Raw genomic sequence first — 17,352 nt, 5'->3', positions numbered from 1 at the left:
AACCGGTCTGCATGCTCTCTACTGTGCACCTGTAGAAGTTCGAGAGAGTCCTCCTTGACATACCGACTCTCCTTAATCTTCTCAGGAAGTAGAGGCGCTGATGTGCTTTCTTTATAATTGCATTAGTGTTCTCGGACCAGGAGAGATCTTCAGAGATGTGCACGCCCAGGAATTTGAAGCTCTTGACCCTTTCCACCATCGACCCGTTGATATAAACGGGGCTGTGGGTCCCCATACTACCCCTTCCAAAGTTCACAATCAGTTCCTTGGTTTTGCTGGTGTTGAGGGCCAGGTTATTGTGCTGGAACCATATGGACAGTTGCTCGATTTCACCTCTATACTCTGGCTCATCGCCATCAGTGATACGTCCCACAACAGTGGTGTCATCAGCGAACTTGTTAATGGAGTTCGCACTGTGACCGGCTACGCAGTCATGCGATTGTCCTAGATTTGCTTGACTGTACTGCCTATAGCATTCTCAATATTGTTGGAGGCACCAGAATCCTGGCAACCAACATTTTTTCCTGTGTTCTCTGGAAACTGGCCGAATTCGGAGCTGAAGCGGCGTTCCGGCATTCCTGTGGCGGCGGCCCGGATTCGGGGCTGAGGTGGCGTTCCGATGGCGGTGGCCCGGCTTCTGGGTTTCTTAGCTGTGGCGACGTTCCGGCAGCTGCGACCTGAATTTAGGGCTCGGCCGCGGGCCCAGTGGACGGCATCGTCGGGAGCTCGCAGGTCACAGGTTGCGGACCTGTTTTTCCGGAGCTCCCGCAACTACAGCTGCGTCCGCTGGACTGGAGGGCGGCAGCTTCGACCACCCCAGGCCACGGAGCTTGAACCGGCCCGTTCGCGGAGCTCGGTTGAGCCGCGGGACTTATTCACCATCACCCGGTGGGGTCACAACATCTGAAGCCTGGATCGCCTCAGCGCAGAGGGAGAACAAGGAGGGAGGAGACAAAGACTTTAAGACTTTTGCCTCCATCACAGTGAGGAGGTGCCTGGTAAACTCACTGTGGTGGATGTTAATTTGTGTTTATAGTATGTTTTGTTATTTATCATTATATGTATGACTGCAGGCAATAACATTTTGTTCAGACCGAAAGGTCTGAATGACAATAAAGGAATCTAATCCAAAGAGAACAAGGTTGAGGGCTCAGCCTATTTGATCAGGTCTAAACACAGTTTCCCAACATATAGCCTGGTTTTCACCTATTAATGGGAAGATTTCACAGTCAAAGATTTAGATCATAAATACTTATCAAGTACATTTGTTTGAAACAAATCTGCTGCTTGAGAAAACAGTATTGCAGTGTACAGTATTTGCAGGTAGACGGAAGTGTTAGCTGTGGCCTAGGTGTTTGTGGCTGTGGCGTATATTTGCATTCTTGTGCTGTACCTGGTGATTTACACAACCCACTCTGCTAAGTAATAATAAGATTTTTTAAAATATTTTCTGTGTAGCTGAACCAGGTAAAACTACTCTACCAGCTTCAAAGAAACAGTTCCACTAAAAAGCTCAAAAGAGCCTCAAACCAACATCTGCCTATAGAAATTCATGTTTTCTTATTTCACTCTTTGTACACTTAGTGAGAATACTTTTGAGAGCCGACTAAATTAAAGAATGCAATCTTGTTTGTGTAAATGTTATTACGTGTGTAGTTTTATATTGGAAATTGTCATAAAATGTACATTCATTTCATCACCTGGAGGAAGTTAAGTCGACGCTAGTTTGCAACATAATTTAATATATGGCATTTGTTGGTTTAAAATGATTTTTAAAAAGTAAAACAGAAGCAGTCCTCAAATCTAATCCAAAGCATCTGATTCTTACATTTCTAAAATGTGCAAAATAGTTTAGGCCTGAAATGCTGCAAAAACCCATCCTTTCTAAACACGTCTTTCTTGTTTGAGCTAGTGACTCATTCCACATATCACATTTTTAGTTCAAAAACAGTTCGTCCTGCACTTCCTGGTTATTTTCTTATCTTAAATTTGTCCAAACATTCCATAATTTTAAATTCTTTTTCAAGGGGGTAAAGCTGCAACCTTTATGAATCAGTCCTAACAGTTCAGGAATCAATGCCAGGACGTCATGTCCTCTCAATAACTGCACCACACAGTAGCAACAGGCAATGTGCGCCCAACATTCACATTGTTGGCTTCAATGGAATGAATTTTGAAAGAGCACAATATCTCTGTCCCTACAATAATTGAAAATGTGTTTTGTACTAACAAGAAAATTGCATGCATAACTCCAGATATGATCTCACAACGGATAAATACAGATTGAAAGTGATCTTTGTCAATCTATACAACCCAATATTCTGTTACCTCTTCAACAAACTGGTAACGTTGTGGTGTTTTGTCATGCCTATGAAAACTGGAAACCTCTCTTCTCGCTCAATACTTCAAGTATTATCCAGTTGGATATCTAAACCCCAGCAGCTAGTTCTCAAACTTTCCTTTGGTAATGTATCTGCTGTTTCGCAACCAATCTATGCTGGCACATCCATTTGATACATACATCTAGATGCAGTTACAAAAGCATTAAGATAACAATTAGCTTGAAATGTCAACCTTTGAGATACAGATAAAACAACATAATCATGAGCACAGCTTATGGGGAAGGGGTGGGGAGTGAATGGTCTTCATGAGAAATACCAGTACCTGGCATAATCTCTACATCAAAATTGGGTAACAGATCTGCAACCACTTCACTCCTACCTAGGAAACCAGAGAGAGAGAGAGAGAGAGAGGGCGAGAGAGAGAGAGAGAGAGGGAGAGATAGAGGGAAGAGAAAGAAAAGAGATATGATTACAATGCATTAAAAGAGTACAATTTAATCTGCATCTGTGCATGCGCAGACTTTCTAATAGCCCTGTCCCACTATACGAGTTTACCCAAGAGCTCTCCCAAGTTAAAAAAAAATCAAACTCGTGGTAAGTACGTAGAATGTACGTAGCGGGTACATCGGAGCTCGGGACGTCTCTCAGCGGCTTGTAACGCTAACGGCAGGTACTCGGGAAACGCGGTAAGCTCGTAAAGTTTTTTCAACATGTTGAAAAATGTCCACGAGAGCCCCAAGTACCTACGAGCGGCTATTACTGTAATTCTGCGAGTTTGAATCAGGGGAAACTCGGGAGAACTCTTGAATTACTTTGTACAATGGGACAGGCCCTTAACTACTGCATGCTAGATGTGAAAAACATGTACTAATGATTGCATTCATTCAAACCAATGTCATGCTTCCCATTTGCTGCTTTCTATACATCCATCATCATTCTGCCAGATCAGCAGAGAGGAAAATACCCAACAGGCATTTGAAAAAATCTAGAGACCCGGAAGTTTTAATAAACTGTAATGAACCTTCCATCTGCTTTAGTGCAAAGACCACCCCCGCAATCTCTGGCGGATTCCAAATTAGTCAGAAGTTTAGATTCAATTACTTACTTTTATTATTTTGTATCTCCGCTGCATTTAATGTTTGTTTGAGATGATGAAGAATGGTTGAGTGAAGATATGAAATGCCCTCTCCTTTTTCTTTAACCTGCGCTCAGACTATTTACTCTACTTAAAATGATTTGAGATGATTAGAATGCAATAACGTATCCCCACACCAAAAGCACTGTCTAAATCTCTCCATTTAGTGCACAAATTCATTGGCCAAAATGAGACCTCAGTGTTTCTCATCAGGAAGCGTAGACAAGTCTTGCAGCTACCACATCAATAATACATTACGTCAGAGCAGGGGTGGGGAACCTTGTCATGTTGGAATGCCGCATTAAGTTAGCTGTAATCTAATAATAAGGCCGCATCCAAGAAACTTCAATTAGATATACTTCAAAATGTACATTATTTTGTTAAAATAGCCCTCATGACTTACTAATGTTTTAATTGTGGCCGTCAGTCCGAGAGGATTATTTTGTTGAATCTTCTGTTACTCTTTGGTATTTTAAATACGTTCATTTTAACATTAAAATAAAAATAACAAAAGAAAAACAAAAACATATTAATAAAAATAAAAGGATTTGTTCTACAAAATTTGGATTCATTCAAAAGGCCGCACTTGATGGCCTAGAAGGCCGCAGGTTGCCCACCCCTGCTCTAGAGTATACCTTCCATAAGCCAGGTTGTAGTTTTGATCTTCCAACGTCCCCACTATAGACACAGAGCAGCACAAGAACAGACCCTTCAGTTCACAATGTCTGTGCCAAACATGATGCCAAGACCAACTCTTATTTATCCGCATATCTCTCCTTTCCTTGCATATCCATGTGCCATCCAAAAGTATCTTAAATGCCACTATCATTGCCTCAACTACCACCCACGGCAGCACATTCCAGGCACTCTGTATAAAATGAACTTGCCTTGCACATCTCCTTTAAACTTTGCCTCTCTCACCTACAAATATGTCCTCGCATTTGACTTTTCCACCCTGGGAAACAAGGTTTTGACCATATCTTTCATGCTTTTATATACTTCTATTACATCTCCCCACAATTTCTGGCGGATTCAATGAAAACAATCTAAGTCAACAATACTCTCTAAGTCAGGTAAACCTCCTCTGCACCCTTTACAGAGCCTCCCCATCCTTCCTGTAATGGGGCAACTGGAACTGCATGCAATATTCAAAACGTGGCCTAACCAAAATCCTATAGAGCTGCAAAATGACTTCCTGACTCCTGCACTCAATGCCCTGACGTTTGAAGGCAAGCACACTGTACATCTTCTTTACCTCATAGTGGATATTGCACTTTTTCCTCTGTAACTGCAATGCTACAATGCTGTAAAACTATTCAGCATTCTGGTATTTTTCTCTTTGCACTGCCTGTTGTACATGTGCATGATTGTACTCATTCATAGTATGATTTGATTAACCGTGATAGAACGCAAACAAAAGCTACTCACTGAATCTCGTTGCATATGACAATAATAAATCAATACTATGACTGCTTAGAAACAAGTTAGTGCCGAAAGAACTCTTATGGCAGCCACAATACTACAGGAAGAAAGGATTGCCAATCAGACAAGTGCTGGGAGAGAGACACTGCATCCTCCTTTGAGTCTGCAAGCCTTCAGTACCACAGTATGACTTGTCGTGGTGGGCTACTGTAGCCCAAGCCACTGTCAGCAATGGGTGATTAATGACCAGTATTCACTGTAGGCAGGACACAAGTGATCGCCAAAACAAAGGCAAGGATCAGGGAAGGGAATTCAGTGAATTATTCATCAATATCTACAGCATTGAAGATTAGTCTGGGAAATGTTACACACAGAATATCACTGCGATAGTGCAGAGCCTTTAATCAAAGTCAAATATTCCCAGCCCCTACACAGTGTTCCTGGATTTATTATGAGATACTAATGAAAAAGATTTCTCCAGAAGCTCCAGTTCTGCTGACAGTGGATGAAACATGCACAGCATGGCTTATGACACAAGGAACTGCAGGTGCTGGTTTACAAAAATAGGCACAAAGTTCTGAAGAAGGGTCCTGACGTAACCATGTTCTCCACAGATGCTGCTTGACCAGCTGAGTTACTCCAGCACCATCTTTTTTCCCCAAACATGAATGCCACTTTTCCATCATCTAGAGGCACTAGATGGCACTGTTTCTTAAAATAAACTCACACCCTAACCTCTTCATGAGAAATAAATGTTTGAGGTTTTCTTTCGTCTATTTGCAGTTACGTTGATATCTTGTGATTCTTTAAGATAATTTCTGATGAAAATGGTCAATTCATTTTAATTGTCTACTGTTGTAAGTGTTCCTAAACTAATTTGAATGTAGTTTATTGTCATGTATACCATGGTACAGTGAAAAGCTTTTGTTGCTTGCTAACCATTCAGGGAAAGACAATACATGTTTACAATCGAGCCATCCACAGCGTACAGATACACGATAAAGGAAATAATGTGAATAACGTTTAGTGCAAGATAAAGTCTAGTAAAGTCCGATTAAAGATAGTCCAAGGGTCTCCAATGAGGTAGATAGTAGTTCAGGACTGCTCTCCAGTTGTTGGTGGGATGGTTCAGTTGCCTGAAAATAGCTGGGAATTATGACTCGTCCTTGATTATGCCGAGACAGGGTGAGACGTAAATTGAGTCAATCGAAGGAAAGCTAGTTTGTGTGTTGGTTGGGGCTGCATCCACAATTCTCTGCAAATTCTTGCAGTCTTGGATGGAGCTGGTCCCAAACCATGCTGTGATACATCCCGACAAAATGCTTTCTACTGCGCATCTGCAGAAGTTGGTGAGTGTTGTAGGGGATATGCCGAATCTCCTAAAGCGTCTAAGAGAGTAGAGGCGTTGGTGAGCTTTCTTGGTCATTGCTTCAATATGGGTAGTCCAGGAGAAGTTGTTGGTGATATTTACTGCTAAGAATTTGAAGCTTTCAACTGTCTCTACTTCAACACTGTCAATGCAATCTGGGGTGTGTGTACCACTTCGCCTCCTGAAGTCAATCACTATCTCCTTTGTCTTGCTGACATTGACAGAAAGATTTAGGTTTCCCTCTTCCATCATAGATGATGCCCGCAGCTCCACTCTTGCTCCCAGTCGCAACAGGGACAAGAGTCCCCCTAGTCCTCACCTTTCATCCCATCAGTCGTTTCGCTGAACCCCTCTGCTCAGTCCGCCTAAACCTACCCAATCTCCTGGTTCCCAAACACTTTAATACACCTTCGCATTCCCACACAGACCTTTTTGGCCAGGGCCTCCTCCATTGTCAGTGTGAGGCTAAACGCAAATAGGAGGAACAGCATCTCATATTTTGCTTGGGCAGCTTACAGCCCAGTGGTATGAATATTGATTTCTCGAACTTCAAGTAACCCCGGCATTCCCTCTCTCTCCATCCCTCCTCCACCCGTCGTACCAAAGACATCTTGTTGAGTCTCCTCTGCACTCATTCTCACCTCACAGACAGCTAACAATGGCCCGTTTCCTTTATCATTGTTACTCTTTTAATATATCGTTCATTCATTTGTTCTTTCTCTATCCACATCACCAAAATCGCTAATTTCCGTTTCCCTTGATTCTCAGCCTGATGAAAGGGTGTTGGCCCGAAACTTTTATTCCAGCTCTTTGTGTCTGTCTTTGAGAGAAAGGTTGTTGTCTCGTCACCAGGACATGAGGATCGCAATCTTCTTCCTGTACTCCATCTCATCGTTATTTCATATCTGGCCCACAATGGTGGTGCCGTCTGCGAAATTGTAAATTGAATTAGATTTGTACATGGCTGCACAGTGGTGGCTGTACAAGGAGTAAAGAAGGGGGTGAGAACACATCCTTGTGGAGCACCAGTGGTGTGGATTATCACAGAGGATGATTTGTCCCCTATCCTCACTGATTGGGGTCTGTTGGTCAGGAAGTCGAGGATCCAGTTGCAGAGATGAGTGCTGACACCAAGTCGTGTGAGTTTGGTGATGAGCTTGGATGATATAATGGTGTTAAAGGCAGAGCTGTAGTCTATGAATAGGAATCTAACGTAGGTGTCTCTCTTCTCCAGGGGTTCCAGGGATGAGTGTAGGGCCAGAGTGATGGCATCGTCCGTGGACCTGTTGTGGCGGTAGGTGAACTGCAGTGGGTCAAGGCCGCTTGGTAGACTGGATTTAACGCATTCCATAACTAGCCTCTCAAAGCACTCCAATGAAGCAAAATATGATAATATCTAAATGTTGGAGATGAACGACTCATTAAAGGAGGCTTTCCTCTTGTATAAATACAAAATCTGTAACCATCAATACGTAGGTGGAAAATTATGTGTAGGATATAAACATCAAACATGAAGACTCCCAGAAGAGTGACCTGCTTCGACATTATCTGCAAAGTGCAGGAGGAATTCAGTGGGTCAGGCAGCATCTGTAGACGGAATGGACAGATGACGTCCAGGATCTTTCTTCATAGCGATCAGTCTAACGCAGGCTCCTGTCCTGAAACATCGCCTGCCCATGCCCATCACAAACGCTGCCAGACCAATGGAGTTCCTCCAGCACTTTGCCTTTTGCTCAAGGATCTAGCATATGCAGGTTCTTATGATCTAAAGATCTTGCTGTCTTTAATGCTAATGTGGCAACAATTTAAAATAAAGTGCCATAGCGCTCCAGATTTGGATGGGCTTAGTGGGATATGGGATGAGCCTAGACAGGCAGTGTTGGTTGGCATGGATGGCATGAGCTGAAGGGCCTATTTCCTTGCTGTATGATTCTATGACCCACCAATATCAGAATCTTCAATTGAATTTACAACAGCTGTTGCCTGGACTCGAGGACCTTAGCTACAGGGAGAGGTTGCGCAGGCTAGGACTTTATTCCTTGGAGCGCAGGAGGATGAGGGGAAATCTTCAAAAAGTGTATAAAATCATGAGGAAAATAGGTAAAGTAAATCCACAGAGTCTTTTTCCCCTGGAATCAAGAACTAGAAGACACAGATTTAAAGTGAAAGAGGTAACTTACAAAATTCTTAAGGGGTTGGACAGGCTAGATGCAGGAAGATTGCTCCCGATGTTGGGGAAGTCCAGGACAAGGGGTCACAGCTTAAGGATAAGGGGGAAATCCTTTAAAACCAAGATGAGAAGAACTTTTTTCACCCAGACAGTGGTGAATCTCTGGAACTCTCTGCCGCAGAAGGTAGTCGAGGCCAGTTCATTGGCTATATTTAAGAGGGAGTTAGATGTGGCCCTTGTGGCTAAGGGGATCAGGGGTATGGAGAGAAGGCAGGTACGGGATACTGAGTTGGATGATCAGCCATGATCATATTGAATGGCGGTGCAGGCTCGAAGTGCCGAATGGCCTACTCCTGCACCTAATTTCTATTTCTATGTTTCTATGAAAGATTGAATGGGAACCTGATAGGCAACTTTTTCCACACAAAAGGTGGGTGTATGGAACGAGCTGCCTGAGGAGATAGTTGAGGCAGGTTCAATAACAACAATTAAAAGAGATTTGGACAGGTACATGAATAGGAAATGTTTAGAGGGATACGAGCCAAATAGGGGCATCTTGACCAGCATGGGCAAGTTGGGCTGAAGGGCCTGTTTCCCTGTTGTCAGACAATGACTTTGCGGCACACATCTGGCCCACTGATCCACCCATTCTTACTGATGAAGCATCGAGTCAATGACTCAATGGGATATAAAGGCTTCACAAACAACAACAGAGCGTGGGAGTCCTCTTGAATATGCGTCACTGAATATAATGGGGTTGCGTCAGGTTTTAAATATAGTTAGCGGAAGTTCAAAAACATGCCTTGCTCGTCAGAAGTGAAGTATACTATAGCAATATACATGTACTTCAAAAAGGACACAGAGTGCTGGCATATCTCAGTGGGTCAGGCAGCTGTCTGAGTGGTGTTTGTGTTCTGGTTCCCTCTCACAAAGTTAAATGGGCACTGTAATTTGCCCCTAGTGTGCAGGTGAATTTGAGATGAGTGAATGAGGATGTGGGGAGAATAATAGTGGACATTAATGTAAGATTAGTGTAAAATGGACAATGAGTGTTGGTGTGGACTCGTTGGGCTATATATGGCTCTGCGAGTCTTCTTGTGCTCTTATTGTTCTTCTACTTTAAGCCACACAATAGTCAGTTGAAATGACCCTTCTGAACTCGGCAGACAAACTGAGCTGATGTCCGAGCAAGCACTGGAGACATCAAGCAACAATGCAGGTTTCAGGTGAGAAGGAAAAGATCACAAAGGTAACGGAGGGGCAACCTTTCCCACACGGAGGGTGGTGGGTATATGGAATGAGCAGCCACAGGAGGTGGTTAAGGCAGGTTCTATCACGACATTTGGTCAGGTACATGGATAGGAAAGGTTTAAAAGGATATGGGGCAAACGCAGGCAGGTGGGACTAGTGCCGGTGGGACATCTTGGTTGGCGTGGGCAAGTTGGGCAGAAGAGCCTATTTCCCTGCTGTAACCTCCAACGGGATCCTACTACTGGTCACATCTTCCCATCTCCTCCCCTTTCTGCTTTCCGCAGAGACCGTTCCGTAACTCCTTGGTCCATTCGTCCCTTCCCACCCCTCCCCGGGCACTTTCCCCTGCGACCACAGGAAATGCAAACTTGTTGCTTTACATCCCCTCTCGACTCCATCCAAGGACCCAAGCAGTCGTTCCAGGTGAGGCAGAGGTTCACCTGCATCTCCTCCAACCTCATCTAGTGCATCCGCTGTTCCAGGTGTCAACTTCTCTACATCGGCGAGACCCAGCACAGGCTCGGCGACCGCTTCGCTGAACATCTCCGCTCAGTCCGCCTTGACCTACCTGATCTCCCGGTGGCTCAGCACTTTAACTCCCCCTCCCAATCTGACCTTTCTGTCCTGGGCCTCCTCCATTGCCAGAGTGAGGCCCAGCGCAAATTGGAGGAACAGCACCTCATATTTTGTTTGGGTAGTTTACACCCCAGCAGTATCAACATTGACTTCTCTAATTTTAGACAGCCCTTGCTTTTTCTCTCCTTCCCCTCCCCAGTTCTCCCACTAGTCCTACTGTCTCCGCCTCTTCCTTTCTTCCCCCCCCCGACATCAGGCTGAAGATGGGTCTCGACCCAAAACGTCACCTATTCCTTCTCTCCATAGATGCTGCCTCACCCGCTGAGTTTCTCCAGCAGTTTTTGTCTCCCTGCTGTAAAACTCAATTGCTCCAAGCTCGCACCAGGGTCTCATCCATACCCCGCAACATGGCTCCCTCTCCCCATCCCTGCACTCGCAACAAGGGCAGAGTCCCCCTGGTCCTCACCTTTCACCCTACCAGCCCGCAAATACAACACATAATCCTCCGCCATTTCCGCCACCTCCAACGTGACCCCACCACTAGCCACATCTTCCCATCTCCCCCTATGTCTGCCTTCCGCAAAGACCGCTCCCTCTGCAACTCCCTTGTCAATTCTTCCCTTCCCTCCCGTACCAGCCCCTCCCCGGGCACTTTCCGTTGCAACCGCAAGAAATGCAACACCTGTCCCTTCACCTCCCCCCCTCGACTCCATTCAAGGACCCAAGCAGTCGTTCCAGGTGCGACAAAGGTTCACTTGTATCTCCTCCAACCTCATCTACTGCATCTGCTGCTCTAGGTGTCAGCTGATTTACATCGAGGAGACTAAGCGGAGGTTGGGCGATCGTTTCGCCGAACACCTCCGCTCAGTCCGCAATAACCTACCTGAACTCCCGGTGGCTCAGCACTTCAACTCCCCCTCCCATTCCCAATCCGACCTCTCTGTCCTGGGTCTCCTCCATTGCCAGAGTGAGCAACACCGGAAATTGGAGGAACAGCACCTCATATTCCGCCTGGGTTGCTTGCAGCCTGATGGCATGAACGTTGAATTCTCCCAATTTTGCTAGCTCTTGCTGTCTCCTCCCCTTCCTTAACCCTCGAGCTGTCTCCTCCCATCCCCCTGCCCTCGGGCTCCTCCTCCTCCCCTTTTTCCTTCCTTCTCCCCCCCACCAGTCTGAAGAAGGGTTTCGGCCCGAAACGTCGCCTATTTCCTTCGCTCCATAGATGCTGCTGCACCAGCTGAGTTTCTCCAGCAATTTTGTGTACCTTTGACTCCAAGTGAATGTTGGGGATAGAATGAAACAATTTGTTGAAGGTCAAGAGATAACTACCATTCTTATTCCAACCACAACCGTGAATGAATAGCACCAACGATAAACTGACTGGTCATTAATCCCACTGGTTTTTTTATTGCGTGCTCTGAAACCAGAGCTCCATTTGTCCTCATCACAACTGTGGCACTTCAGAGTACTTTGTTATCAGTGGGTTACTTCAGAAAAAACATTCCCAATGGCTATCCAAGGGAGCAAGATAAACATACAAAATGCTCCAAGTTAGCCTAATGCAATGGAAAAATAGGAACTGCAATTAGATCCAATATACTTTGCTTTTGGTTGGGTTATGTACCTCATTCATTCTGTCTATATGAAACTTATGCTTTCCTCCAGATTTTAAATTATAATGGAAATTCCATTGATGCAAAGTAATTGACCTGAAATGTTGACTGTTTTTCTCTTCAGAGATGCTGCCTAACCTTCTGGGTATTTCCAGCAACTTCTGTTTATGTTTTAGATTACTACCGCATCTGTGGTCTTTAGTATTTGGAACTTAAATCCTTACTCATTAATTATTATACTTCTCACAAATGGCACTTCATCAGAAGCCGTTTTGAAATATATTTGACAAATGTATATTTATTAAAATAATTTCAGATATATCGTCCACTCCAATTCCCAGACATGAAAATCTGACAGGAGCAATTCTTAAAACTGTTGGCTCACTGATACTACTTGTAAATACATCCGCAAATACATTTAATAAAAATAAAATCAATGCATTACATTTCATGCTGTGCTCTTTAGTGTGTGCCCAATGAAAGGTTCAGAGAGGTAGGAGACTGCAGTGCTGGAATCCTAACCAGAAAACAAAGTGCTGGAGGAACTCAGCATTCACCAGAATAAAAGCAGCATTAGCATTCTTGTCAGCAACGCACGGATTGTGAAAACACAAATAATGTTGGTGGGTCAGAACAGCTGGAGTCTATCACCACAGAAAATAACGCTCTCACTCAGGGACACCAAGGAGTGTGAAAGCAATTTGATAGACAGTTAATTAAAAAGGTCCTGTGGTAAAAGATCCACAAGGGGTGGCTAAAGCTGGGAGGGGTGGCCCCATTTCCACACTCCACCTCTCCACCCTTCTCCCGCACAACGTACGTGCTGTTGAAGGATCTGTGCTGCTAATTTAACAAGTAACAGAGGCTGACGTGCGTGCTCTTTGGATTTTGTCACAAATGACTTCTTTGATCATTCCCCATCGCCACACATCTGCTTTTAAGATCTTATCCAATAATCTGTCAGACATGCCAGAGTGGATGTATTCTTATTCTGTGTTATCGTGTACAATGTGTGTTGAGCATTCAGGCACCTGCTACCATTCCCACTGTGTTCACGGCTCTGTGGAAATCTGTACAAAGCATCCAATTACCTGTATTCCTCCACCTCCCAATCAAAGTGTCCCATGACCTTTAAAAACCTATTTTCCCTTCAAAGTCCGTGCAGGCAAAAAATATTGTTAAAGCTAGGTTTGTGTGCACGGGTTTCATTTATCTGCATTATTTATTATTCCAAGAGGCCACAGAATTGCAATTAAAAAAACATTCTTATCACACTAACAGCAGTAAGCTGGTGTGGGGCAGCAATGGAGCAGTGGAGTCGACACAACGACACAGAGACTGCAGGAGAGGCTGATGGAATTCAACAGCCCATGACAGCTCCTCTGCATTTCTGAGCATATTCCGATAATGGAGACAGTGTTGATCAAGAAAAAATACTTGAATATAGTGTAGATCACTATTAGAGAATTGGTAAAGTCTTGCACGTTTTTCTTAACCTAAAAAAATGGTTTCAGCAGCAACAAGAAAAACCAATTAAGTTTCTTGAAAAGTGATATATTAACTATTGGCCGTTGTTTGACTAGCTATTGCTAAAAGTGTGTACCAACACTGTAGTTAATACTGATCACCAGAAGTCACCAGAAATGTAAGATTACTGCAATTGCCTCATGACGTAATGGTCTCGGTAATAAAGAGCCCTTCGATTCCATACTGACTATCAATCAATTTACAGAGGCCAATTAACCTACAAACCCACACATCTTTAGGATGTGGGAGAAAACTGGAGCACCCCATGTGGTCACAGAGGGAACTTGTAAACGCCATATCTGCAAAATTGTACACCTTCCCTTAATACAGCACCTATTTGTATTAATTCGTTTTAAAAAGCAATATTAATATCTTTAACACACCTCTGTACCTTCCAGAGTATATAAAACAATATGAAGTGCATATACAATGCTTACTGAATGATACGAGCAACATTATTTTAAAACCATCTGGGGGGGATGTGGAATGCATGTTATTCCAAAATGTATTTTCGACATAATCGGTTTTCTTATTTTACTACAGCAATCTGTACACAGGAGTAAAATTCCTATTTGACCCGTGGCTCTACCCTTCACTTAGCCCAACAATCGTCATAGCAACAGCAGATATACTGAGAGACTCCAGCCAGTGAAGGCTCCCTGATTACACGTTGGTTTTCGTTCAACTCCTGGGGACAACAGGTCATCGGAGACACTAGCTTGTTTGTTTATTTAGGAAAACATTCTCCTCTGCGAGATAAATGGCGGGCACAGATTTATTGCCAGATGTATGTTCAATTAATTTGTTTATTTCTAGTTTCCCAATTTTGATTCTCTGCGAGCGGTTTACAGCCTTCCACAAACCAGCAGAGGGAGGCACCCACACAAAAGAAATACTTCTGAAAAGATCAAAGGCCCAACAAGCAACAAGAGCTTTGCAAATGTGGTTGCCATGGAAACACTGGAAGCAGAGACCTTGATCAACAAAACCCTCACTCCTTACAGCTTATTATTTGTAGCCTTAAGAATAAATCTGATGCCACTGTGTGCTGGGATGACTACATTTGTCCCCATATTACACAGAGAGTGACCAAAACACTGGCTTGAATTGCTGTGGTGGGGAAGTCTGTACAATTGGTTCATTCATGAAAAGAATGTATCTCCTTTAAAACTGCCTCTATATTGGACCTTCAGTTTTAAATCACATTCGACAGTGAGTTGCCCCGTTCTTATCTTGGTTGGAAAATTATCTCCAGGCACCCTTAAATGAGGCTTCGCACAGAAATAAGATTTGAAGAAATTTAGGAATGAATGTGGAAGGGCTGAAGGGAAAATTGTACTGAGGCCACCTCTCGTCAGCCCAGTCACAGTTCCAGACAGAGCCCCGGCAGCTCTGGTGAACAATGCTTCATTGCTGGGCCTTGTCGCCTCCCAGCTTGACAACAGCCTAGAGAGGCAACTGAAAGAAAATGGTGGAGAACAATAAACGGATAAGCTTACTGACCCACCACGTCTGGTCAACGGCCAGCAGATTGTTATGAATTATCCCACTCGCACATTTTGTACCCCCAATTCTGCATTCCAAGAACTGGCGGCTTTTTATTGCCGTCACCATTCATTCTGCATATATTTTGATGGATAAATTGGTACAAAGTACACTCAGATTATATCCCTCACAAACCTGTTACAGGCCAAAATAATTGATGAACATTACATGGACTAAACATACTTTCAACCAAGAATTAGAAAATACCAATTTAAAGGCATCTCATAGAAAACAAACAAGAACATTCTCAGCACTGATCCCTGCTCTTACTCCACTTCCAGTCAGAAGCTCACCTATCCACCACTACCCTCAGCCTCCTAACACTTAGCCAATGCAGTACGCACCTTCGGCCTCTTGTGCATTAACCTTGTGGATCAGCTAAAGTCCATGTAACCCACATGTACTGCTTTGCCCATATCAATTTCCATCTGCAGTTCCTTTCTACACTTAATCATTTTCTCTAGAAATGTTACCTGATGCGCTGAGTTACTTCAGCATTTTGTGACTGTCTTCAATTTTCTTAGTTCCCTTCTCAGAATAAAAACAGTTAGATTTATGAGACATGATCTCTCCTGCACAAAACTGTGCTGACTCATGATTCCCATGTTTTTGTCAGGGTAGGGGAATCTAGGACATAGGACATGGGTTAAGGTGGAAATGGAAAGATTTAATAGGAACCAGAGGGGGAACTTGTTCCACACAGAGGGTGGTGGGTGGAAAGAATGAGCTGTCAGAGGAGGCAATTGAGACAGTTACAATAACAATATTTAAAAGACGTTCGGACAGGTACCTCGATAGGGTTTAGGAAAGAACTGCAGATGCTGATTTAAATCGAAGGAAAGCACAAAATGCTGGAGTAACTCAGCGTGCCAGGCAGCATCTCTGGAGAGAAGGAATGGGTGACGTTTCGGGTCGAGGCCATTCTTCAGTCTGCTGGAATTGGTGTCTTCTTCAGTCTGAAGAAGGGTCTTGACCCATTCCTTCTCTCCGGAGATGCTGCCTGACCCGCTGAGTTACTCCAGCATTTTGTGTCTACCTAGATAGGTTTAGAGGGATATATGGGAAACACACACAGGTGGGACTAGCTTAGATGGGGCATCTTGGTGGGCACGGACGAGTTGGGCCTGTTTCCGTGCTCTATGACTACGATTCCTAATGGTTATGCTGAAGATGTGTGGGGATTTAAGGCAGCTTAAATATGCTAAATATGTTATTATTTATTTCTGGGGACCCTCTCGGCAGTCTGCACACGGCAGATTGTCAGCCATAGCTTTAGAGAAACAAGGAACTGCAGATGCTGGTTACAGAAAAAGTGCTGGAGTCACTCAGTAGGCCAGGCAGGATCTCTGGAAAACACGGATAGGTGACATTTTGGGTTGACACCCGTCTTCAGAGTTTGGTTGAAAGAAATCCCAACAGAATGCGGAGTTCCCTACCGACTAAAATCACAAAAGCACCTTCAAAGCCAGGCGTGATGTGGAAAGCTGTGCTTTTGAAGGAGTGTGAACCAAATGATTTTTAACGTGAATTCAAATCCGTATGGAACAGCGTGGGATGTTTATAAAATAAAAACCCACAACCTAAATATGTTTTTATTCATTGTCATCTCTATTCAGAACTGATTGGACATCCACAGGCACGCTTATTCTTTATTGTTAATAATACTGGATAATCAGTTTCTCATCTTGCAGTGAGTGACTGCTGTATTTTCTCGAGATTTTCTGAATGTTGTCATGACAGCATTAAACATATTTCCGCTGCTTGACAGTCTCAGTTAGTAACTGCCTTTGTCAGAATCACTCTTGTGCTTCTTTTAAAGGGCATTTAAAGGAAATGTGGAAACTGCGGAGCAGTGGTGAGTTTTAAAAGGAGCAGGGTCCGAGCGAGCAGAGAGAGTAGGCTGAGATTGGTGTCTTAATGGAAACACACGAACTGCTTCCCTGTCTTGAGTAAAGATGAGAACCACGGCTCCAATGTATCGAAAGCAGCGCACAAACTGGGGCTGCCCCGAGTGATGATGGGAGTGTGAGAGAATGGGACGCTTATGTGCTAAATGGAGTGCAGGAACCAGGGCCCCTGTGTGTGGAAAAGTTCAGCGCCTGGTAAGCCAGATAGCAAATCTTTGGGATTTCTGAGCAACTGTTTAGCGGATTTCTGGAGTTTTACAACAGCCGGTATTAAAAGACGCAGTCAATGTCAAGCCACGAAAAAGTTATGCTTCAATCAGGCTTCAATGATATTTTATTTGTTGTGCCTCCTAAAGTATGATGTGCACTAAATTATTTTATATATTTTAAAGTATTTAATATATTCGCCTGAATCATACTCTGCATTTTAATGGCATATATATCAACAATTTATAATGAGTCCGGATTACATTATTTAAAAATGAATTCTATAAT

The 17,352-nt window shown here is 43.7% G+C and overlaps 1 protein-coding gene across 2 annotated transcripts in view; it reads right to left on the bottom strand.

Moving 5' to 3' along the window:
* LOC129702557 (immunoglobulin-like domain-containing receptor 2) overlaps nt 1-17,352 on the bottom strand; it is a 105,599-nt gene that overhangs the window by 29,804 nt on the left and 58,443 nt on the right. Inside the window, exon 4 of one of the 2 annotated variants that reach the window (XM_055644323.1) lies at nt 2,665-2,721. The exons of the other annotated variant lie outside the window; for it this stretch is intronic. Within the exon in view, the coding sequence (XP_055500298.1) occupies nt 2,665-2,721 (57 nt within the window). The remainder of the gene's footprint in view (nt 1-2,664; nt 2,722-17,352) is intronic. 2 annotated transcript variants of the gene reach the window in all.

Source organism: Leucoraja erinacea, chromosome 13 (genome assembly GCF_028641065.1).
Source record: "Leucoraja erinacea ecotype New England chromosome 13, Leri_hhj_1, whole genome shotgun sequence".
Taxonomy (NCBI): Eukaryota; Metazoa; Chordata; class Chondrichthyes; order Rajiformes; family Rajidae; genus Leucoraja; species Leucoraja erinaceus.
The sequence above is the reverse complement of the archived record's forward strand: the minus strand, read 5'-3'. Positions and strand labels throughout refer to the sequence as shown.